This window comes from Microcebus murinus, chromosome 12, assembly GCF_040939455.1.
Source record: "Microcebus murinus isolate Inina chromosome 12, M.murinus_Inina_mat1.0, whole genome shotgun sequence".
Classification (NCBI taxonomy): domain Eukaryota; kingdom Metazoa; phylum Chordata; class Mammalia; order Primates; family Cheirogaleidae; genus Microcebus; species Microcebus murinus.
In genome coordinates, this window is record NC_134115.1 from 84,223,899 (window position 1) to 84,248,903 (window position 25,005).

The 25,005-nt window shown below is 36.4% G+C and overlaps 1 protein-coding gene across 3 annotated transcripts in view; it reads right to left on the reverse strand.

The window, feature by feature from the left end:
• The window catches only part of SCAI (suppressor of cancer cell invasion), a 117,149-nt gene that overhangs the window by 31,894 nt on the left and 60,250 nt on the right, over positions 1-25,005 (reverse strand). For all 3 annotated transcript variants that reach the window (XR_012922143.1, XM_012771887.3, XM_076009034.1), the window contains exons 4-13: positions 18,764-18,859; positions 17,788-17,874; positions 16,241-16,339; positions 10,098-10,194; positions 9,035-9,133; positions 8,731-8,883; positions 3,397-3,498; positions 3,039-3,140; positions 1,889-1,967; positions 41-140 (exon numbers count right to left, since the gene is read on the reverse strand). Coding sequence is in view for 2 of the 3 variants with exons in the window: in XM_012771887.3 (XP_012627341.2) it covers positions 41-140; positions 1,889-1,967; positions 3,039-3,140; positions 3,397-3,498; positions 8,731-8,883; positions 9,035-9,133; positions 10,098-10,194; positions 16,241-16,339; positions 17,788-17,874; positions 18,764-18,859 (1,014 nt within the window). In the remaining variant the exon portion in view is untranslated. The remainder of the gene's footprint in view (positions 1-40; positions 141-1,888; positions 1,968-3,038; positions 3,141-3,396; positions 3,499-8,730; positions 8,884-9,034; positions 9,134-10,097; positions 10,195-16,240; positions 16,340-17,787; positions 17,875-18,763; positions 18,860-25,005) is intronic.

Genomic DNA, 25,005 nt, shown 5'->3' on the forward strand with positions numbered 1-25,005 from the left:
GCTATAATTTTTTTATAGGGAGAGACACCAGAATACATACCAGTGCATTTCCTTGTGGGATTGATTTCGTTTGTGGATGGCATCTCCATTTATAATATCTCGGTTACTATTAGTAAGTACACCTCCAAAATCATAAGGACCTATAAAAACAAAGGGAAGAATCCTAGACTTCAATTGAAGAGTATCATTCATCTGATGTTCAAATACAAAAGTATTGTATGAATCTCTTATTGACACAAGGGAAGATAATCACGAAACATTTTAATTATTTTAAAAGTAAACATTTTAATTTAATGTAGTATTTAAATGATTTCAATATGTTGTCTCTTTCAACATTTTAAAAAATCATTTAATTATTCACCAGTTCTTCAAACAGAATATAATGAGAAACAAAACAAGAATCTACTGCATCCCATTATTCTACGTAATAAAAGGGATGGAGATCTGGGATGTCCAAAATGACTTTTTTTGTTTCAAGGTCATTTCATTAAAATTTTAGGTTTAACAAAATTATTTTTAAAAGAGAGTTGCAGAATGAAATCTTAATCTCTTAACTATAATTTTAAATGAGCCACTCACTGATTGTAAAATTTAGGAAAAAATTTGAATAGAATTTGAAAATTCTCTTTGAAAAAAACTTCGTTTTTAAGAAAAGTACTGCCAAATTTCAGTGTGTGAAAAATCCATTATTATGACTATTATATTAGCCACTTTAGTTCTAGTTTTGAAGTTAGCCTTTTCTCACTAGATTCATATGAGTTAGCTAAACTCTTATCTAAATGGCACAGCAGCTGTGGGATGTTCGGATAATCTCTCTTAAAGGACCACTGAGTTTTTACCTATTGTACTTTGAAAAAAGTAAAATAAGAGGTCAATATGTTAGGCACAAACCCAGAAAACCTGCTATAACAGTATATGTTATAAGACATAGAAATAATTATTTGTAATGAAAATTACTAACTCTATTACAAAAAAACTAGTTTAAGATTTTTGTATCACTTTTAATGTTAAGTGTTCTACTTTGCCCTTAAAAAATTACTGCAATGAAAAGATTAAAGAGATTTGTTTTGTTTTCATTTTAACATTTAAGAGGATCTGTAGGTCATGCATGGAAGATGGCAGGGACATGCATTGTATAAAGGAATGCAAATTTCAACAAACAGATGAGGAGGAAAATGTTAAGGATGTTAAGACAATTTTTTTTTTTTTTTGCCTAGACAGAGATTTAATTATCTTATTTACATCCAAGTTACTCATCTCTTCTGATCAATTTCTGGACTCATATATTCTGGACAGTTTTAAGTTTTTATTCTGAAACAGCATCCCAATATTCTACAGATTGAAACCATAAAACAAAATAAAGGAAAAGAACAGAAAACAAAATCATGACAAGGGCTTGAACTTTCACAGTTACAAAAGTACACTGATTTCTACAAAGACTTTCAGCCATAATATAGCCACTGATCAAATTCCCTAATTTACTAAAGGTTGAGAAAAATTCATTGATATGAAATAGATAATTAGGCTTACTTATTCCATCATCCTTTCAACTTCAAAACATCAAACTCCTTATATCTATCTATCTATCTATATAGATATAGATAGATAGATATTATGCTTTTGGAAAATTTGATAGTGAAGCAGGCATTGAATACATGAATTTTCTCATGACTTAGAAGAAAACTGATGAGCTTCACTGTATAATATTTCAGGAAACAAAAGAGATAGAGGTATCTATAAGATTGCCAATTCAACAAATAGACCAGGTTTCAAATTTGATCACCTGTCTAGAAAGCTTGAGATGGTCAGTGGGCCATGGGCCATCATCTTGTAGAAAATAAAGAGAGTTCAAGCCCTGCTCACGACAGGGAGCATTCCTTTATTATACCTTCACTATCAGAACGACCTGTGGGGAAAACGCCAGTGGCTGACAGGTAAATCAGAAGCACGCTATTGGCAGGCAGCTCCTGAAATTAAAGAAAATCACACATACAAAACAACAAACAGGAAAAAACAACACAATTTTATTTATAGTTTGTGACATTTTAAAGTTGTGAGGAAAACAAGAACCTAATTTAACATGTTGTTTTCTTTTCCAAGAGAAGACAACTTGCTGGTTCTGACTTAAAACTATATACACAGCAAAGATTCATTATTAATCTATAATTATTACCAGAAGTTGTGAAGAGGTTCTCTGATTCAAAAACCCCATCACTTAGAGAATGCTCTCTGAAAACTTGAAATGGAGAAGATCCTGACTGTAGGTCTAAAAGACAAAATTCCTTCCATGGATTTCTCTATATAAACTCTGGGAAGAATTCTCCTATTTCACATAGTTCTTTCAGGTGATCAAAATGTTTCACAGAGCTGCCTGAATATATAAGATGCCTAGGCACTCTGCTCTTGTCACTTCTGAATTGACTATTATACGTAAAGTAGCTGAATAATAAAAACCTGGAGAAATGAGCGTGCTCATTAGTCAACATTCTCATTAATTAATTAGGAACATTCACAACATAGTAAGAAATTTTCATTCCAAAAAAGCTATGATTAGGATCATTATTTTAGGCCAGGCGTGGTGGTGGCTCACGCCTGTAATCCTAGCACTCTGGGAGGCTGAGGCAGGTGGATTCCTCGAGGTCAGGAGTTTGAAACCAGCCTGAGCAAGAGCAAGACCTCATCTCTACTATAAATAGAAAGAAATTAATTGGCCAACTAATATATATAGAAAAAATTAGCCGGGCATGGTGGTGCATGCCTGTAGTCCCAACTACTCGGGAGGCTGAGGCAGAAGGATCGCTTGAGCCCAGGAGTTTGAGGTTGCTGTGAGCTAGGCTGAAGCCACGGCACTCACTCTAGCCTGGGCAACAAAGCGAGACTCTGTCTCGGAAAAAAAAAAAAAAAAAGGATCATTATTTTAGAGGCAGTTTTTCATTTTCATAGACTCTTGACTCAAATATTCAAAGAAAAGAATGACTCTCAGATTTCATTTAGGGCACATTTTCCCCACATAGTAAAAAGTATTGGATCATATATACCTTAAAAGACGCTGCTAAGAATGTGTAGAGTTGGCTGAAGGTTGGTTTGTAAAGCAGATACTTGTGGGGGTTTTCTCGTCTGGTTGGCTTGTCAGCTGATTCCTGTATTCACACATAGAAAACAATATATAGACAACTTGCACTTGACAGATGAATTGCCAGTGCCTGTTTTCACTATCTTCTTTATCAATATTCTTCTTACTGAATGTTACTATGCTTATGCTTCTCTATTTCTCCATTTCTCATCAAGAGAACTCTCATTCACATTTGTAGCATTTGTTGAACAAGGGGCTGCATTCAATGAGGAGCAGAAGCAGCCAGAGGGTCACCACATTTGCAAAAGTAGGGAGAAGATCACCTGCATTCCTGGTTTATTCATCTGGGAAGCTAAATTCATCGGCTCCCTTTCCAGGGCTTGTAACATCCGGAACATGTCAACAGTTAGTTCGCTGAACTTAACCTGCAAGAAAAACAAACCTGGTGTTTAATGCAGCACACAGACCTTGAAGTCTTTCATCACATTAATACTCTTGACTTTCATGTATACTTAAGGACACTGGTTATCTCATTCTGTAATATTTCACCATGAAGATTTTCAAAAGACAGAAAGGTGGGAAGAGCTGTACAGTGACACCATCATCTCTGTCTTATAATTAACATGTTTCATATTTGTTTTTATCACATACCCCAGCTATCTACACCTCTACTGATCCATCAATTGCCTCAAGTATTTTTAAAAACAAAACAAAACGCAGTTACCAAAACGCAGAGACTATATTAGGTCCTACAAAACATGCTAACTTTTAGGAAATTAGCTAGGCTAAAATATGGATGTGACCCATACTTTATAATCTCTAATATATTTTGGCACTATACGATATTTAGGACAGCACCTTTTTCCATTTTTAACAATACTTATATAGAACTTCAGATAGGCACAGGAGGATAAAACAAAGAGATGGGAATTTTCAAAAGTTCCTGTTTCTATGAAATAAAATAAAGAGGAATTATTTAAGGTGAGAATCAGTTTATGAGATTATTCACTAGACTTTCAAATATTTAACTCATTTAATATATTTTTAGGCAGACTAAGCAAAAAAAAAAATTGTCTTCAACCAAAATTTCACAAAGATGGGATTCTCTGACCATGCTTAATGTCTCAATGAAGCATTACTTGTGTTTTCTGAAATGTGATAAAACTACCCTTAAGTTTCACACCTTCACCATCAGTTACCTGTACCCAAGACGATAAAACAAGACCCCCTCCACTTCCCCAGGACTTAAAGATAATAACCTGGCTCATCTGTCCTTAGTACTTTGTCTAAAATGAGGCATATAAATGAGAATACGTGTTCTAGGGTATAACTTACACTTTTGGCTGCATGAGGGTTTTAAGGAACAAACTCTATACACAGGGTATTTACAGATCCCTGTTTTAACTTGATAATAGCTACCTCTCTTAAATCAGATTATTTTCACGTCAAAAAAGCATATCACATGTCATACTTCAGGCTTGATGATCCTTATCTGACGTCTTACGCCAGACATCACTTGAACTTCTCCACTCCCTATTCCTTAATTGGGTCAAATTCCTCTAGTTCTTCAGCTCCCCACTCTCTCCCTTAATTATCCCTCTCTACATTATCCTTTGTAGGTAGATTTGTTACTTCCCAAACCATGAAATCAGGTTCAGTGACTGATACTGTCTACCTGAGCAACAAACCAGAAACCTAAGAGTCATCTCTGACACCTCTTTACTTCCATATCCAACCAAATATCAAAGGCTATAGGTTGTCCCTTCTACATATCTCTTGAAACTAACTGCCCCAGTATCACCACTACCCTGTTATTATAACATACTATCATTCATGCAGATTACTATGACAATTTCCCAACTGCTCTGCCACCCCCATTTGGCACCAATCTGTTCTCCACAACCGTAATCAAAATGGTCTTTTCAAAGCATAAGCCTTGTCATGTTTCTCCCTTTGGATCAAACCATTTGCTAATTTTCCAACACACTTAGGATACAAAGTACTGAACATTCACTACCAGTCCTTGTTAATACAGCTCTACCTACCTTTCCTCCTCCTGTGGTTCCCACTGTTCCCTCAGTTCCAGCCAGTTTAGCCTTCTATTAATGTCTTATACTATTCATACCTCCTTTGCACTCTAGGCCATTACACATGCTCTTCCTGCTGCCTGGCACGCTCTGGTCTTTACATGATGAACTTCTACCCATAGCTCTTAGCTCAAGAAACTATTCTCAGAAACATTTTCAATGATTTCCCAGACTAGGTCAAATACCTTGATTACAGATACTCAAACCACACACTTCTCCTTTGTCACGTCTGTTCAAGTGGCTATTAGGTATTTATCTAAGTGGTTACTTGATTGATGATTGTCTTCACAACTAGACTGTAAGTTCCATTGGGGAAGGCACTTTGTTTTGGGTTTTTTTTTTTTTTTTTTTTTTAGCTCTACTTATCCCCAGTGCCTTATCCATAACTGGCACTCAATAAAAAAATGATTGAAGGAATGAATGAATGATTCATCTGCTGAACTCTAAGTCTCTTGCGATGAGTCATTAATAGATTAGCATTGTAAGACCATACTTGAGGGATTATTTCTATAGTTCATTACCAAATTAGCATTACCAAAGTCATATTTTCATATAAGGAAACAAAATAGCCATCCCTATAACAAAAAGTAAAAATATATCTTTGTTTCCAGTAATATAACGGTTACATATCCATCAACTCTATCCTTTAAAATGCAGAGATGAGCTTGCACGAGAGTAAAGGATTTCCTAAGAGGCCAGGATTAAAGGAGGAGCAGAGGTTTAGGGGGTGAGTGGGCTCTAACGCCTTAAGCCGTCCCATAGTAAGGACAGCATGGGCGTCTTGGGGAAGAACTGGCTGGGAGACGCCCCATCCCACACATACACCCATGCCCGACTAAAGCTGGAAGCACAAAAGGATATGGCCTCAGAAGAGGAGTACACTAGAAACAGATCTACTCCAAAGAGAGAGAAATGAAGGAAACAAATATTCCTTGGCCTTTGCTCTGGGAAGAGATGAAGAAAAGTCTCCCCTAAGAACTCACAGCCATGGGCTGGCTCTCATGTGGTTTGGGAATCTGAATTAATACTATTTGCATGGTCCAAACATCTTAAGGTTTTTCATTTAAAGAGAAGAAAAACTGACAGTGCCTCCAAGTTTTTGGGGAAAAGTCAGTGCAGATTCTCACGGGAAGAAGGCATCCCTAATGCAGGTCTCAAAGAATTCTAGCTGATTGAATTACAGCAAAAAAGAGCCCACAACCAAAAATCATAAAACTCATGAAGAAAAAAGGCATCTCTGGTTCAGTTAACAGACACAATAGGCAATTGAAATAGAACTATTAATATAAAAAGTCATATACAACATGTAAAACAAGTTTATTCTATATGCTTAAATAAGAGAAGCAATCAAAATAAATTCCAGATAGACTGTAGATATGAATGCGAAAAGCAAAGTAATAAGGGTTTTAGAAAATAATAATAATAAAAAAAATTATCTTCATGACCACATATGTAGTAGGCAAGGATTTCTTAAAATAGGGCAAAATAGGGCACCAAAAAGCTCTTACCAGAAAGGAAAAAATTTATGAATTGGACATTAAGGACTTCTATTCACCAGAGGCCCATTATTGGGAGCAGGGTCTAGCATAGAGTAGGTGCACAATGAATATTTTAATTAAAGTGTAAAAAGAGAGAGAGACAGAGAGGAGACACCAGAAGAGAATAAAAGCCAAGCCACAGAGTAGGAGAGGGGATTTCAATATACAAATTTGACAAAGGCCTTTCATGCAACATATATTAGGAACTCTTACAAATTAATAAGAAAATAGTTGGACTGCTTGATCATAGGGTTAGTACCTATTATATAGAGGTATTATTATTATAAGAGGTAAGAGGTACTTATTATTATATAGTACAGCATATATTTAGGTATATTATATAATGCCTAATATTTTTCTAAACTAGATATTACCAATTTACACTTCTAACAACAAAGTATGAGATAGTTAATTTTTGTACAGTCTTGCCAGAACATGCTATTATTAGTATCTTGGTCTGTTTTGTTTTTAGCCATTTGAGCGCATGGTATCTCATTTGGTTGGGGTTTTTGGGGGATTTTATTGTTAGAGTTGGGGTCTTGCTATGTTGGTTGCCCAGGCTAGTCTCAAATTTCTGGGCTCAAAGGATCCTCCCACCTCAGCATCCCAAGTAGCTGGGACTACAGGCATGTGCCACTGTGCCTGGTTCATTTGTTTGTTTTCCAGACAGGGTCTGGCTCTATTGACTGGGGTAGAGTGCAGTAACTGGATCATAGCTTATAGCAACCTCAACCTCCTAGGCTCAAGCGATCCTCCTGTCTCAGCCTCCCAAATCAAAAAAGCCTCCCAAGTTGCTGGGACCACCGGAGTGTACCATCACACCCAATTAATCAAAAAAAAATTTTTATAGAGACTGGATCTTGCTATGTTGGAGGCAAGCCTCCAACTCCTGGCCTCTAGCAATCACTCCACCTTGGCTTCCCAAAGCGCTAGGACTGTAGGCATGAACCATTATACCTGGCCTCAAAAAAGTTTTACGGTAGAAATTTGCAAAATAATGGCCACAAAAGCCAAAAACGGAGGACTAGAATAATTTAACAATAACAAAAATGACAGGTATGAGGATAAGATTTGAAATTAAAACTTGTGTAAATAACACAAATAGAAAAATGTGTTTACTGGTGACTTTTCCAATGTACAATAAATTGCAGTAAATGACATTTCTAGTACATTAAATCCTCAACATTATGGAACTATTCTGACATTTAAAAAGTATTTTGAGGCTGGGTGTGGTGGCTCATGCCTTTAATCCTAGCACTCTGGGAGGCCCAGCAGGAAGGATTGCTTATGCTCAGGAGTTCGAGACCAGCCTGAGCAAGAGTGAGACCCGTCTCTACTATAAATAGAAATAAATTAGCCAAACAAATTAGCTGGCACAGTGGCACATGCCTGTAGTTCCAGCTACCTGGAAGGCTGACGCAGGAGGATCGCTTGAGCCCAGGAGTTTGAGGTTGCTGAGAGTTAGGCTGACACCACGGCACTCTAGCCCAGGCAAGAGAGTGAGACTCTGTCTCAAAAAATTAAAAAAATTAAAAAAAACAAAAAGTATTTCAAATTCGGTTTTGACAAATGTACTCAAAAACAACTCCTCCCAACTGGAAAAGTAATATATACAAATTTAGGAAACTTTAGAAAGTTGTAAAGAAGAACATAAAAATCACCTATAATTCTGCTATTCAGGAATAAATCTTTCAGATATTTGTAAATTACTTCCTAGTCTTCTTCCTGTACATACACGTAGATAGACATTCTAACATACAGGAAATAATTCTGTTTACATAGCTCCCCAGAAAATTTATTTTCATTTACCATATCATGAGTTTCCTAGTTATTAAAAATTCTTTCTACACTATTTAAATGCCTGTAATTATATTCCTTATACACACATACCATAATTTAATTAATCATTTCCTCAAAGATGGATGTCAGGATATTTATAAGGAAATAAATATCCTTGTTATCCCTGCCGTGATAATCAAGAGCATTATGTTTCAAAGCAAATTTTAAGCATAATGCCTTCACAATTCTTTACCTGATTATTACAATTACCAATAATGAGTGCATCAGCTAGAGACAACTGTCCCACGATCATGCCCTGTTCCAGCAATGGGGCTCCTGTTTCAGCCAGGCGATTAGATGTGATAACAATGGTATTATCATCATTCAACACCATTACAGGGTCCGCCTAAAGAAAAAAGCAGTAAGAAGTTAATGACCATGACAAAATATCAATATAAGTTAATGCTTCTTCTCGACATATACACACAACAAAAACATAAACCAGAGTCATTTATTTATTCATCATTATGATTTATCTTTCTAGGTAAAAAAATGACCTCAATGAAAGCTGCTACTTCTTGAAGCACCAAGTTCCATTCCACTTGATCTTCAGTATTAAAGCGGTGAGTATAATCTTCAATTTCATCTGACAATTCCTGATTTTAAAATATAAAAAAAGTGTTACTAAAAATTCCATAAAAATACATAGCTATACTATACCATATTTCTGACAGAAACTGATACAGTTAAGAAGTTTGATTATAAATATAATCCCAATTATAATGAAAAACAAATAATAAAAACTACATGGATTTGCTTCAAAATTTGAAACTCCAGAAGGATACACATCAAATAAAATCTTTATAGAGATCCATTTCCTATTCAGTGCTATGTCAGCATTCAATTCATAGGAAAGTCAGAAGAAACTTTAAAAAATTGAATATATCCCGATTATCTTTGGATTTATACTATTTTTTGGAAATAGTCTTATTAGTAGCTATGCATAGAGGAAGACAAAAAAGGAGTACATAGAGCTATTCCTCTTGGCCTTGTCAAAACTGGCATGTTATGCTTGAAAGAAAAATTAAGAAGTATGCCAACAAAACTATTGAATACAGAGTACAACCAGAATTTATTATGCAATAATTACAGATATTAAATGGATCCTGAATACAGTTAGCCCTTAAGTACCTGAGTTAATGAAAGAGTGATATAGCTTCTGTAAAGTGACAGAAAAACTAAAATTCATTTACAATACCTCCATAAAACATTACGTATTTTTTCATGATCTCAACTTCTGATTATTTTCTCTTAAACTAAATACTTTTTTCCACTTGCATGTCTCAGCCCTCCATTAATGGGCTGTGAAATGTAAAAACATGCTGTTGGGACAAAAGGAAGGAATTAAGATAATTATCTTTGATTAGTGTAAATCAATTATCATATGAAGAGAGTGGGAAATATTTTCTATCTTAACCTATGTCAGAAGTTATTATACTTTAAATGTTGTAATTATTTAGATACATCAAAATTATTTTAACATAAAATATATTTTTAAGAAATACAATTATCCATATACAATTAGAGATTAGGATTCTAATTACTTTAAAGCACATTTACCTTTACTAGATCCTTCACAACATCCATTTTGTTGAGAAGAAGACAAACTACTATAAATCTTGCATAGTACCGTAGCTTCTTAACTACCAACTCAGGTCTATGATAGATAAATAAAAAATAACTCATTAGGTTAAAAAAGAAGATATGCTTTTTTGATTTTTCCAATTTTCTGAGGACTTTTAAAATTCTTTTCATCTTTTTTGCAGTTATAACCATTTCCATATACAATCATACAGTCTTTTTGAGATATTTCTTATTGATTCATTAAGCTGTTCATCCATATATTCATTCATTCAATAAATATCTATTGAGAACTTAGAAGTATAGGCACTATGCTAAATGCTAAGAGTAAAAGGTTTTAAAAAAATCTATAGACACAGTCCCTTCTTCACAGATCTTACAGACAGAAAAGTACTTAAAATATACAGGAGACAGATAAATACTTAAAACACAGTGGAATAAATATAATAACAGGAGAAATAAACAATGCTACTTTGAGTCCAAAAGACCAGCTCCTGGATGAGAAAAGGCTTTATAAAGAAAGTGATAAATGTTTAAGATAGCAAGGAAGAGTAAAAGAGTATGGAAAATATGAAGTGAAAAGAATTCCAGGAAGAACATCCTTTATCTTGAAATCTCATTTTTCTAATATTAACAATCAAGCCAGCTTTCTCATGCTTACTGTTTGTATGTCATATCTTTTTTCATCTGTCTACTTTCAATTATCTGTCTTTTTTTTTTCTTTTTAGCATATACATATATATTTTAGAGATAGGGTCTCTCTCTATTGCTCAGGCTATAGTGCAATGGTACAATCATAGCTCATTGCGACCTTGAACTCCTGGGCTCAAGCAATCTTCCCACTTCAGCCTACCAAGTAGCTATGACTAGGGCATGTGCTGCCACCATGCCTGATTTTTTATTTTTTTTATTTTCAAAGGTGGAATCTTGCTTCCTGCCTTGGCCTCCCCAAAGCACTGTGATTACAGGCATAAGCCATGGTGCCAGCCTATCTGTCTTTTTATTTAAATTCATCTGTTGTAGACAATGTATCATTATATCTTGCTTTTTTCAACCCACTTTGACAATCTCTACCTTGTACCGTTTACATTTAATATTGTTACCGTTTTAGCTAGGTTTGTGTCTACCACCTTGCTATTTGTTTCCTATTTGTCCCTTCTCTTTTTGTTGTTCCTCTTTTGTTCCTTTCTTACCTTCTTTTTGGTTAAGCAAATATTTTTTAATGTTCCTTTTTGTATCATCTATTGGCTTCTTAGTTATAGCTATTCTGTGTTACTGTTCTTTTAGTATTGCTAGGAGTAGCAATGTGCACCCTAAACTTATCAAATGCCATTTATAGTCAACATAGTGCCTGTTCAAGCCTAGCACTTTACACTTACCCCTTATCAATTCAAATCTGACAATTTCAACTTCCACTTCCTGCTTTCCATATCCCACCTCAAAAATACTTTACAACAGTATATTTTGTGTGCATGTTTGACACTTTCTACAATAAAAATTTTCAAAAATTCTTCTTTGAATGAGTTAGTTAGAAATGTATCACTAATTGACAAATGTCTTAAACTGTTTTATTCCTGTTTATGATGGAATCATACAATGGTTAGAGAACACATACTTGAAAATTTATTGAACCTTGTATTAAATTTGTTTTGTGGCAAATATAAGTCAACTTCACAAAAGTTCATATAAGCTTGAAAATAACATACATTTACTTATTGTTGTATCCAGTTTTCTGTAAGTTGGAACAAGTTTTTGTTACTCATATCTTATAATTTCTTATCTTCTTGATATATAAGGTATTAAATATGGTAGAGCAAAAATTCCCATATACATTAGGCCATTTATTAATTTCTCCACTTTTTGCTTTATTATAATGCTACATTATTGGTTATATATAAATTTAGAATTTCTCTATTTTTCTTAATTGTTCCTTTTATCATTATGGAGTAAACCTCTATCCTTAATATTTTCTGCCTTAAATAAAAATAGTATGTATTGGCATATTTTCCCCTTTAGTATCTGTCTTATTTATCTTTTTTTATGTACCTTATATCTTTGAAGGATCTCTTATAAATAGTATGTTACTGGATTTTTCTAAAAAAGGCATACTGACAATGTCTCTTAAATGGAAAGTTTATATCACTTTCACTCACTGATTACCACCATATTTGGACTTGTTTCTACTTTATTATTTTGTGCTATTTATGCTTTTTGGGGTATATTTTCCTTTCCTGTCTTCCATTATAATGATTTATTCTATCTGTTTTGAAGTTACACATTCTCCTTATATTAAGTATATTTTTCTTAGAACATTAACAAACTACTTACTCTATGTGTTTTCTGAGCAGTAAATGGATCTTATTAGAATGACTTAACTCTTTATCCTCTTTCTTCTCTCAATGCTATTGTTATCCAAGATTTGGCCCCATTTTATTTCATTTTTATTTATTTATTTATTTTTGAGACAGAGTCTCTCTCTTGTCCTGGCTAGAGTGCAGTGGCGTCAGCCTAGCTCACAGCAATCTCAAACTCCTGGGCTCAAGCAATCCTTCTGCCTCAGCCTCCCAAGTAGCTGGGACTACAGGCATGCACCACCATGCCCAGCTAATTTTTTCTATGTGTTTTAGTTGGCCAGCTAATTTTTCTATTTTTAGTAGAGACGGGGTCTCGCTCTTGCTCAGGCTGGTTTCAAACTCCTGATCTTGAGCGATCCACCCGTCTCGGCCTCCCAGAGTGCTAGCCCATTTTATTTTAATAAAATCAATGAGCCATTATTACTGTCTCATAGCATAATGTGTTTTAGGATACAAGGGGATACTTTTTGTTTACTAATCCTTCTTGTATATTACCCCTTATTCTAGTTTTAATTTTCCTCTTCATTGTTCTTTTATGTCACCAAAATCAACTACTCCCCTGCAAGGTCACCATAGCAAATGAACTAGGGATTTCTTTATTTTCTTGACAGCTACGTTCGTTGTCCATTTAAAGGGATGACTGTTCTATTTTATCCAGCATTTCTAGGTGTTTTAGAACTGATAGTATTTTAGGTTATCTAGCCTACCACACTGTCAGGGGTGGAATTCAAAACAGAAATAAAATTAGTAGAAGGACAATATCAATTCATACCTAAAATATGAATGACTTAATTCCATTAATTTTTTGATAAAACAGGTTCCATGAATCAATAGATCATGAATTATGTAACTGGCAAACTTTCCATAAAGGGCCAGATAGTAAATATTTTGAGCTTTGCAGGCCATATTTGATGCCTGTGGCATATTTATCTTTTCCTTTTTTCACAACCCTTTGAAAATGTAAAAACAATTCTAAGCTGCCAACAAGTACAAAAACAGGCCATGGGCCCAATTTGGCATGTAGGCCACAGTTTGCCTATCTCTGCATTAAATAAACATTGCATGTAAAACACTACAGGAATGAAAAGCCACAGCCTGTTGGCAGACTCCATATCAAACTGCACAAGAAGTATGACCCTCACTGGAAGGGTCCACACTGAGCCCTTGTTATCAACACTACCACTGTGAACTGCCAAAGCCATCAATTTCAGATTCATATTTCCCACATTAAAAAACGTCAATACTGTCACCACTGAAGTTGAAATTATGATGCTCTTGACAAACTCTGGACTCCAGAATTTCACTTTGTCCAACCTACCAGGCCCACTACTTATAAGACAGTGACCCTTCAACTGTACATTTGCCTGAGAAACTCCGTTCTTCCAGGTGGCTAATGCAACATCTCCCTACGACCTTTTGTGTACTCAGAAACTTCACCTTCTCCATGTCTAACTCTGACTAGGCTCAGCCTTGGCCATCTGCAACAGAGTGGGGGTTTGTAGGTCCTCGGATGAGTGGTCGTACGATAACACCTCTCCTAAGCAGGATGGGCCCATGGAATGAGATGTCCTGAATGTTGACTATGCTTAGTGACAGGTAGTCACCTTGGTGACTTCTGGAATGATCATTTCTCCTGGCCTCAACATAATCCTTAGGTGCTGAGACAGTGTAGAGAGAACTTGTTCCTTTTGAGGAGAGAAAATGTTTGCCTTTTAAAAACTGTGAAATTGTGGAATATTTTCTTACTTGGTTTTATCTGCTGGCTATTGATTTTAGCAGCTGTTCCCGATTGCTATCTTGACAGGCCCCGTTGCCCTGTGTGAACCAAGAAACAAACAACCTGCCAACTGAACAAAGCCTTTTCTGAGCACATACAGCAAAGTCAAGGTTCTACATACTGGACTGTGTAATTTGATTCTAAGTGCAAGAGATTTTGTCATTCTGATTCCAAATAATCCTACCTCTATTAATCTGCCCTATACTAGGAAACAACACAGGAAAACAATTCAAATGTGGTGTTTGCTATTAAGGCAGAAAATAACTGCAATAAATCAAACCGTTATGTTTTAAGCCAAGGGGCCCAAGGCCAATTTCCCTTTTGGCAAATTAGAAAATACAGAAAAGGGAATTATGCAAGGTATTTTGCTATTGCTTAAAATAGTTCTTTGCTTGTATGTACTTTTTCTTAATGCTGATAAAATGTTACATAGCCCTTTTGCATTTTTTAATATATGATTTATCTCACCAAGAATTAATACAAATGGTATAACACATTTTTTAAAAAATTAGGTTTGGTGGAAATATATCTATAGTGAAAATATGTGAAGCAAACCATAGAAAAACCTGGGGGAAAAGTAACTGGGGGAACTTCTGATGGAAGGATGACATTAGGAGATAACAAAAAGACAGGAGAGGAAAATGCAGACTCCAGCACTGACACCCCTCACTCATAACACACAGACTCCCCTGCACAGGTCTGAACAACGTGCACATGGGAATGAAGGGGATTTACAAAAGCGGTACTTTTCCAAAAATGTCACTGTTTAGCTGGAAAGATTACAATAGCCAACCACAAAGTGTTCTCCAGAAAAACACGTCAAAACTGTTTTCTTCTACTGCTAAGAGAATATAATCTTTTCATAACATAACAACTAAGAGTTCTGTTGCTGGGAGTAGAGAAAACATTCAGATCTTCTATGCCTGAACTTTCTCTTCCAACAATTCTCAGAATGCTAGCAACAAAGATTCTTCAGCAGATCCCTGATTTCTTCCACAATTCCACACTCATCTGGAATTAACAAAATCACAATCAATGGGTACCCCAAACATGTCTGTAAGCCCCATTAGAAGATAATCTTCTGAAAGGGAACTAGCACCCCTTCTTTTCTTTTTTCCTCTCCCATTCAAGTATCTGCTACAGTACCAGATATGTGTTCAACAGATTTTTATTGGGAATGAATGAATTCTACATATTTTTTTTCCAACAGTTGAGTTACACAACTGCAAAACAGTCCTGGGTTTATAAAAAAAAATTCAAACAGCATTAGCAGCCTTTTCTCTAGTCCTACATTACAGCTGTCAACAGGCTTTTGAAGATATATGAATTAAGATTACACAGGCTAAAAAGATAAAATGCTATTAGCTGAGCCTCATGGTGGAGTAATTTTTTTTCTATGAAACCTATGTGACCCCACTCTCTTAGAAAGCTGTAACTTCAACCCTCCTTTGGTACTGTGACATCATTACAACACCAACATACCTATTTATTTATTTTGAGACAAGATCTTGCTCTGTTTCCCAGGCTGGAGAGCAATGGCCTCATCATGGCTCTCTACAGACTCAAATTCCTGGGCTTAAGCGATTCTCCTGCTTCACCCTCCAGAGTTGCTGGGACTATAGGCACATGACACCATGCCCAGCTACTTTTTCTATTTTTTTGTAGAGACAGGTTCTCATTCTTGCTCAGGATAGTCTCCAACTCCTGGCCTCAAGTGATCCTTTCGCCTTGGCCTCCGAAAGTGTTAGGATTATAGGTGTGAACCACCATGCCTGGCCAACATCTATAATATTTACTGCTCTTAGGTAACATATACCTCTGTATACTTTTTAGAAGGTCTTAAATAGTAGGCACTCATTAAAGCCTGTTTAATGACTGTAAGTTATAAACAAACGTGTGCTTTTCTGCACAATTTTCACACAGACTAAAGGTTTTGATCCTCAACTTGTGTGTTTAATCCTCAACTTCCTAAAAACACAGTAGATGCATACCTGTCTTCTTTATTGACTTGAGAATAATATGATCTCTGTCTGATTGCCGAATAGAAGGAGAAAGCCTCATTCAGATAGCTGGTCTCAGATGTGCGTAAGCTATGAGAAAAAAAAAATTTTAATATGGTAGTCAGAAACTCTTCACCATGATAAATACTTGTTCCATATGTCTCTAGTCCCTATATAAGGTGATAGGAATGACTGTCCTAAATTTGAACCAGCTAGGCAATAATCATATCACCCTTAAAATGTATAAAAATAGTAATAATGATATTTTTGGTAGAAATGGGATCTTGCTCTTCCTCAGACTGGTCTCGAACTCCTGATCTCAAGCAATCTTCCTGCTTCAGCCTCCCAGAGTGCTAGAATTATAGGCATGTGCCATGGCACCCATCCCAAGCCTTTTTTTTTTTTCTTTTGGAGACAAGGTTTTGCTCTGTTGCTCTGGCTAGAGTACAGTGGTATCATCATAGCTCACTGCGCCCTCAAATGCCTGGGCTCAAGTGATCCTGCTATGTCAGCCTCCTAAGTAGCCGGGACTACAAGTGTGCACCACCACACCCAACTAATTTTTAAATTTAATTGTGGAGATGGGATCTCACTGTGTTGCTCGGGCTGGTCTTAAACTTCTAGCTTCAAGCAATCCTCCCACCTTGGCCTCCCAAAGTGCTAGGATTACAGGTATTAGCCTCTGTACCTGGCCCCAAGCCTTTTTTATTATATACCTGATATTACTTTATGATAATGAAATGTAGATTCCTAAAAGGAGCTCTCTTCTTTCCTTGACTCAAGAGTGGGACTACATAGATGTTATTGCTCTAAGGATATAATCAAAAGTACCTTTATTTATCTCATGTAACCTTTCAAACAACATATTCTACAAGAATGAGTTTTTAAAAGCATCTACTGACAACTATTCATTCATACATACAAGTTATAATATATCTCTGCATAGTATTAAGACTTAAGGCATAAGAACTATAAATTCATCTATTATTTATCATTTATCTAAAACAGAAATCAAACTCCTTTAAGTTACAAATGAGTCTGACCAAATGAACTGTTTAGAAGGTAAGCCTTTAAAGCAAATAATATTACTTTGATTATGAAAGGTCATTTCATAATGTTGTCTTTTTTTCCCCACACACACAGATGGGTTCATGGTGTATCACCCAGGCTGGTTTCAAACTCCTGGCCTCAACTGATCCTCCCACCTTAGCCTCCCAAGTAGCAGGGACTACAGGAACAAGCCACCATGTCCACCTAATTATCATATTTTTTAGACACAAGATCTCACTATGTTGCCCAGGGTGGTCTCGAACTGTTGGCCTCAAGAGATCCTCCTGCCTCAGCCTCCCAAGTAACAGGGATGACAGGTATGAGCTATTGCAGCTGGCTTGATGATGCTGTCTTGATCAATCTGGTCTGAACTATTAGGGTTTCATCTGTAACTTATTGTATTAACGCCTAACAAGTGAGTGTACTCTTCTCCATGCTGTGTTTTAATCAGGGTAACACTTTACTCTTTCCGTATACAATGCACTTACTAATAATGGTAGTATAGCTGCCCAATCTTGGAAGCAATTTCCCCTATTTGCCACCGCTTCAAGCCATACCGATTATCCAAGACTTGTCTGTTTTATAATGGAAACAAGAAAACAGAAATAAAAGACTATAAATTTCAAAAATAACCAAATCTATATATTCAATAGAATAAAATACCATCCAATTCATCAAAGCTCATGAATTTTTCATAAGATTTCAACATAATCGTTCAATTAAAAAAAACATTTATTAAATGTCTATTTAAGTAAGTTCAAATATAAAAAGAAACTACTTTGAGCTATGTCCATGAAAATTAGAAGCAGCACACACATGATAGCCTTTGGCTAATAAAGAACATGTATTTTAGAATGAAACCATGAATCATCTCACTTATGTTAGAGTTCATCTGAACTATTAAAAATGTAACATTGTCTTTAAAAAATCAGATAAGAACACTATATTTTAAATCTTTTTTTTTTCTTTTTTAAGACAGAGTCTTGCTTTGTTGCCCAGGCTAGAGTGAGTGCCATAGCATCAGCCTAGCTCACAGCAACCTCAAGTTCCTGGGCTCAAGCAATCCTGCTGCCTCAGCCTCCTGAGTAGCTGAGACTACAGGCATGTGCCACCATGCCTAGCTAATTTTTTCTAGGTATATTAGTTGGCCAATTAATTTCTTTTTATTTATAGTAGAGACGGGGTCTCGCTCTTGCTTAGGCTGGTTTCGAACTCCTGACCTTGAGAGCGATCCACCCGCCTCGGCCTCCCAGAGTGCTAGGATTGCAGACGTGAGCCACCGCGCCCAGCCTATATTTTAAAATCTTCAATAAATAATAAAAAATAAATTTGTTTTATTTGGGTCATAAAGATGAACTATATTATTTACAAAGACCCAAATAAAAAGCACTGAGGTACTAAAGATCAAAACTGTGACTAATATAATGAGCTTTCACTTTCCTTTAACTATAAAATTCCTTTTACCGGTGCTGCTGCTGGAACTTCCAGAGTTTGGTGTAAACATCAAAAGTTCTTCCAAAATAGGACTGCCATTGCTTCTGTCCATATTGCGGCAAATCCCTGTAATAATAAATAAGCATATATTAATTTTAAATCTCTTATTATACTATTTTGAAATTAAGTCTTGTGGTGGTACAAACCAGAAAGATTTAAAGAATTTGCATTCAGGTGTTCTTTTTTTAAAAAAAGTGAAAATTTTTGAAGGAGAAATAGTCAGGACATGTTCTTTCCTGTTCTTCTTCATGCTTCTGACTATTCACTCTCAGTGTTCTCTGCAGATGCAGAGAGGTTTCTAGCACTCTCTTCCCTCTCTCTGGGTGATCTTTTTCATACTCACTTATATACTAATAACTTCCGAATGTTTATCTTGGACTAAGAACTCAGCAGTGTGAAAAATATTGCTTTAGGGAATATATCTGGCAGTGGATGTACAGGTGGTATTATTGTTTTCTATTCTATCCCCTCCCTATAAGAGAAATATACATCCCTGTCCTTGGCCCCGGTGACTTATAGCACATGTCTTTTAGAGACAAATACTCTCTACCAAACATTGGATCTGGCCATGTTAACTTGCTGTGGCCAGTGAAAGATAATTGTAAGTTATCTATACCATATCTGAGGAGAAGAGTAAAGGACATTGCATGGTTCAGCATTTTTATTTTTCCCTCTGATCTAACACAAAGATAGGGCTGCTCTTTAGCCTGGAACACAGGGTATGACATATTTAGTGGGGAAAAACTGCAGACAACTTGTAGCTAACATGGGTGCTAGAAATGAATCTTGTAGTAAGGCACTAAATCTTTGGGGTTATTTGTTACAGCAGCCCTATTTAGGAAAAGCTAGTACAGAAACTGGTAACAGGGATAGGTTACTGTGATAACAAACAGATACCATACTTGCACTGGGATTGAGTGGCAAGTTAAGTGTTACTGAAGGCCATAAAAACCATGGTCTATATAATGCAGTGGTAAACCTGCCATTTGCCTGCAATAACTTAGAAAAGCAGATAATATAAATAATGAATTTGTGGATTTATACAAAACAGCATACTCCTATTCTATGACTTATCATCCCATTTTTATTGACTGGGGTTTTTTAATGACTAGTTATCAAATGTACCAATCTTTAGAGTTAGTGCTTTTTTTTTTTATCATTTTAAAGAATTCATCACATAATAGTATTGTCTTCTGCTTAAACTTTTGACTTTGAAATTTAACTTTTTTTTCCTTTATGAAGACAGAGTCCTGCTCTGTTGCTCTGGATAGAACAGTGGCATCATCGTAACTTACTGAAACTTCAAACTCCTGAGCTCAACTGTTCCTCCTGCCTCAGCCACTGAGTAGCTGGGACTACAGGCATACACCACCACACCCAGCTAATTTTTCTATTTTTAGTGAGATGAGGTCTTGCTCGAGCTCAGGCTGGTCTTGCAACTCCTGGCCACTGGTTTTCCTCCCTCCTCGGCCTCCCAAAATGCTGGGAATACAGACATGAGCCACGAGGCCCATGCTAAAACCCTATTTTTTCATTATGAGATTATATTTTCATTCATTTTTTGAACGGGTAATTTATACACATAATACAAAATTCAAAGAGGATAAAAGGTATGTATACAATAAAAAGTCAGTCTGTCCTACTTCTCCTAGTAACCCAGTTCTCCATTCTAGAGAATCCTCATTTATTTACAAGCATAGAACTGTGCATATGTGCATATACCTCAAAAAATAAGTTTAAAATAAATGTATTAATTTAAAAAGATGAAAGAGAACAGTCCCAAGACCTACCCAATTAGAATTAGTATTTTAGCATATTTCTTGCCAGACTGTTTTCTACTCATATTCGTTTTTTTGCTTTAAATAAAGAAGTTATATTTCTATTTCATTGACTGTCCAAAACTATTAGTAATTTAACTGCCTAAGGAAAGGGTTTCACAAAAGAATTTCTTGTGCTCAATTTTGGGCTATCAAAGTGAGAAATAACCATACAAATGAAAGTGTTTGCTTTTTAAGCATCACTAAAACTAAAGTTTTTCAGTGTGGCTAGTTCAACCTGGTAGGTCTTGCTAAAATGTTTTTATTGTGATGAGTTGGGTGCAGTGCATATGGGTAATTCACCAGCCCTAGAATACCATGACATTCTAATTTATGATTTCCTTTTTAGCTGCTATTTCCAACACACAGCTGTGCATCTTCAAACAATTTTTCCTCCAAACCAGCATGTTTTCTGAATATGTCCTCTTGATCTGCTTACCTAGATGTTTTTCCAAATGCTGCAAAATGTTTTCTGATTTCATCTTTACTTTTTCTATTCCAATTTTTCTGGTTTTTCCATCAAAAATACTGATAATTCTTCAGCTGTATCATCTTTATTCTCTTGACTCCATATTCATCATTTTCTCTCTAGATATTGAGAGATCATCTCCAATTCTTCCTGAACATCACTAATTTCATGTTTCTAAGAAGTGTCAGTTCTATTCTTTATTGTCTTTGCTCTGAATTTTAATCCTGATACTGCATTTTTGCTTTTCTGAAAGTCTTTTGTGTCTTATTTAACCTTAACCTGTTCTCTCCTTATAGTTTTATGTTCTTTTCATAGATGCTATGATCTGTGGCACTTTATTGCAGAAGGCAAACAATTTTCCAAAATTTTCTTATGGTTTCTGTTACTAATAATTTTCAGAAGTCTGAGTCTCAAGGAAGATGTTTTCATTCCCTTGTTGTACATGTGTGTGTGTGTGTGTGTGTGTGTGTAGAGGGAGTGTGTGTTATGAGGGAGTGATTATTTTTATTTTTGAAATAAGCCCATTTAGAGATTTGACTCATCCTTCCTAGAACAAGGTATGGTCTACCCAGGCTGTATGTTTGCTAATTCTTCTTCCTAGAATATGTCTCTTGGCTGAGAGGAAGGATAAATCAAATCCCTTTCTCAGGTCTACACACTGTTTGCAGCTCCTAGCACAATTAGTTGAGCAAGTATATCATCTAGTGTCAGATCAGCTGGTTGAAGAAGGGACATGCACATGTCCCTACAGTTTGGTTCTCTGACACTATGAACCACTGTATACATAAAAACCTACCAGCCGGGGGTGGTGGCTCACGCCTGTAATCCTAGCACTCTGGGAGGCCAAGGCAGGCTGATCGCCCAAGGTCAGGAGTTCGAAACCAGCCTGAGCAAGAGTGAGATCCCATCCCTACTAAAAATAGAAAGAAATTAATTGGCCAACTAAAAATACATAGAAAAAATTAGCCGGCCATGGTGGTGCATGCCTGTAGTCCCAGCAACTCAGGAGGCTGAGGCAGGAGGATTGCTTGAGCCCAGGAACTTGAGGTTGCTGTGAGCTAGGCTGACGCCACAGCACTCTAGCCCGGGCTACAGAGTGAGACTCTGTGAATAAAAAACAAAGAAACAAACAAACAAAAAAAAAACCTACCAATTTTCAAAAAATTCTTCATGTCTATCTCAACAAATTATGCTTTATTCATGGGTTTTATAGCTCCCAGTATGTTCAATGTGGCAGTGACAATATTTATCTCCCCCCATACCTTCTGCATAAACTAATCTTTAGGAATAGTAATCTGGCTATCTCATAAAGCAGTAAAAACACAGAAGGCACATGCTGACATTATTGTTGAAGACTTTATCAGTTAACCTTCACTGCATAACAAACCACTTCAAATCTCAGCAGCCTAAAACAAAAACCATTTATTCAGTAGTGGTTTTGTGGGTTAGCAATCTGAGCTGGGCTCAGCTGGGGTGTTCTACTGGTCTCAGCCAGACCTCCCACCCATGCAACTCAGACGGCCAGTGATCAGAGGTGTCCCTCAAATGTCCAGCAGTTGTCTGCTTGGCCACATGTTTCTCATCATCCAGCTGGTTAGCCTGGCTTTGTTTAAATGAGGATTGGTTGCAAGGATCCCAAGAGCAGTAAAAGGGAGGACAAGCTCTAATGTAAATTTTTCTTTTCAAGTCTTTGTATCATATTTGCTACTATCCCATTGGCCAAAGCAAATCTCACAGCCCAAGCTCAAGGGCAGTGTGGGAGGGAACTATTCACATACAGGGACAGAGGAAAGGGAATCATTTTATAAACAATCTATCACAGAGACCTTGTTTCTTTTTTTTCAATTTTGAAAATAATATGAGTCTCTCAGAAAACAAAAATGAGCCGGGCGTGGTGGCTCGCGCCTATAATCCTAGCACTCTGGGAGGCTGAGGCGGGCGGATTGCTCAAGGTTAGGAGTTCGAAACCAGCCTGAGCAAGACCCTGTCTCTACTAAAAATAGAAAGAAATTAATTGACCAACTAAAATATATATATAGAAAAAATTAGCCAGGCGTGGTGGCACATGCTTGTAGTCCCAGCTACTTGGGAGGCTGAGGCAGCAGGATTGCTTGAGCCCAGGAGTTTGAGGTTGCTGTGAGCCAGGCTGACGCCATGGCACTCACTCTAGACTGGGCAACAAAGTGAGACTCTGTCTCAAAAAAAAAAAAAAAAGAAAAAAAAGAAAACAAAAATGCTACAAAGTATATAAAGCAAGAAGTAAAAAAAAAATACGCTATTGCTTTTCCCCTCAAGTCCAGTCCCCACAAATAACCACCACTGAGAATAATTTCTCTATGCACATTTAACTATGTATATGAGGTTTTCCATTATTTCATGCAAAGGGGATCAAACTATATATAAAATTATGCAACAAGTCTTTTTAATTTAATAATATATCAGGTTTCTTTAATATATATATAGAATTATATCAATATTTACCATGTACAAAGTAATATATAATGAACCAATTTATTTAACCAATACCCTCCTGATGAAGATTTATGTTCTTTCTAGTTTTTCTCTGTTATAAAAATGCTGCAATAGGCTGGATGCGGCGGATCACAACTATAATTCTAGCACTCTGGAAGGCTGAGGAGGGAAGACTGCTTGAGGCTAGGAGTTCAAGACCAGCCTGAGCAAGAATGAGATCCCGTCTCTACAAAAAACTAGCCAGGTGTGGTGGTGCACATCTGTAGTCCCAGCTATTTGGGAGACTGAGGCAGGAGGATCGCTTGAGCCCAGGAGTTGGAGGTTGCAGTGAGCTATGATGATGCTACTGCATTCTAGCCCAGGCAATGGAGCAAGACTCTGTCTCAAAAACCAAAAAACAAAAACAGTAAATAAATAAAAATGCTGCAATAAACATATTCATACTAATAAGCCTGAATAATTATGTGACATGAATGAAAGGTAAATTTCTGTAGTGAAATTGAAGAGGGAGAAAGATCTGCATTTCAGTACCAGATGTTAAGACAATGGATAAGGAAGTGAAAGGTTTTCTTACTTGAAACTCTCAGGCACACAGAGCAAGACTAAGCTAGTAACTGTATTTTTTAAAATCCGTTTCCATTATCCTTATGATAAGCAGAAATTCATTTCAGATTACAGAAATAGGTTAACTATAGGTATTAGTTTCCCACATTTATTGCAAGTTTTCATCTCTTTTGTCTCCATGGATCTCTAATGAGGCTGCATTAGGAAGACTTAATCAGACATTTTTAAAATGGAAGCTGCTGCCAGAATCTTTTAAGACTCTTATGAAGCAGCTGCTGTTAGGAAGACTGTATTATTATATAAAAACATTTGTCAGCGACATCAACTTTGTGACAACTGACAATTATGGGGTGCTTTTTTCTTTTCTTTTTGAGACAGACTCTCAGAAACAGAGTCTCTGTTGCCCAGGCTACAGTACAGTGGCATGATCATAGCTCACTGCAACCTCAAACTCCTGGGCTCAAGCAATCCTCCTCCCTCAGCTTCCTGAGTTGCTGGGACTACAGGCATGCGCCACCACACCTGGCTAATTTTTCTATTTTGGTAGAGACAAGGTCTTGCTCTTGCTCAGACTGGTCTAGAACTTCTGACCTCAAGTGATTCTCCTGCCTCCACCTCCCAGATGTGCTAGGATTATAGGTATGAGAATCTATAATCTATTGGGTGCCTTTTAAAAGATACTATGTAAAGCCTTTAGGCAAACTTTCACATAAGCACACATAAGCATGTAAGCTTTTGCCTGCAAGTTCCTTTGAGTTTCCAAAACTGACACATTAAAAAATCTCCGGCGTGGTGGCTCACTCCTATAATCCTAGCACTCTGGGAGGCTGAAGTGGGTGGATCGCTCAAGGTCAGGACTTCAAAACCAGCCTGAGCAAGAGAGAGACTCC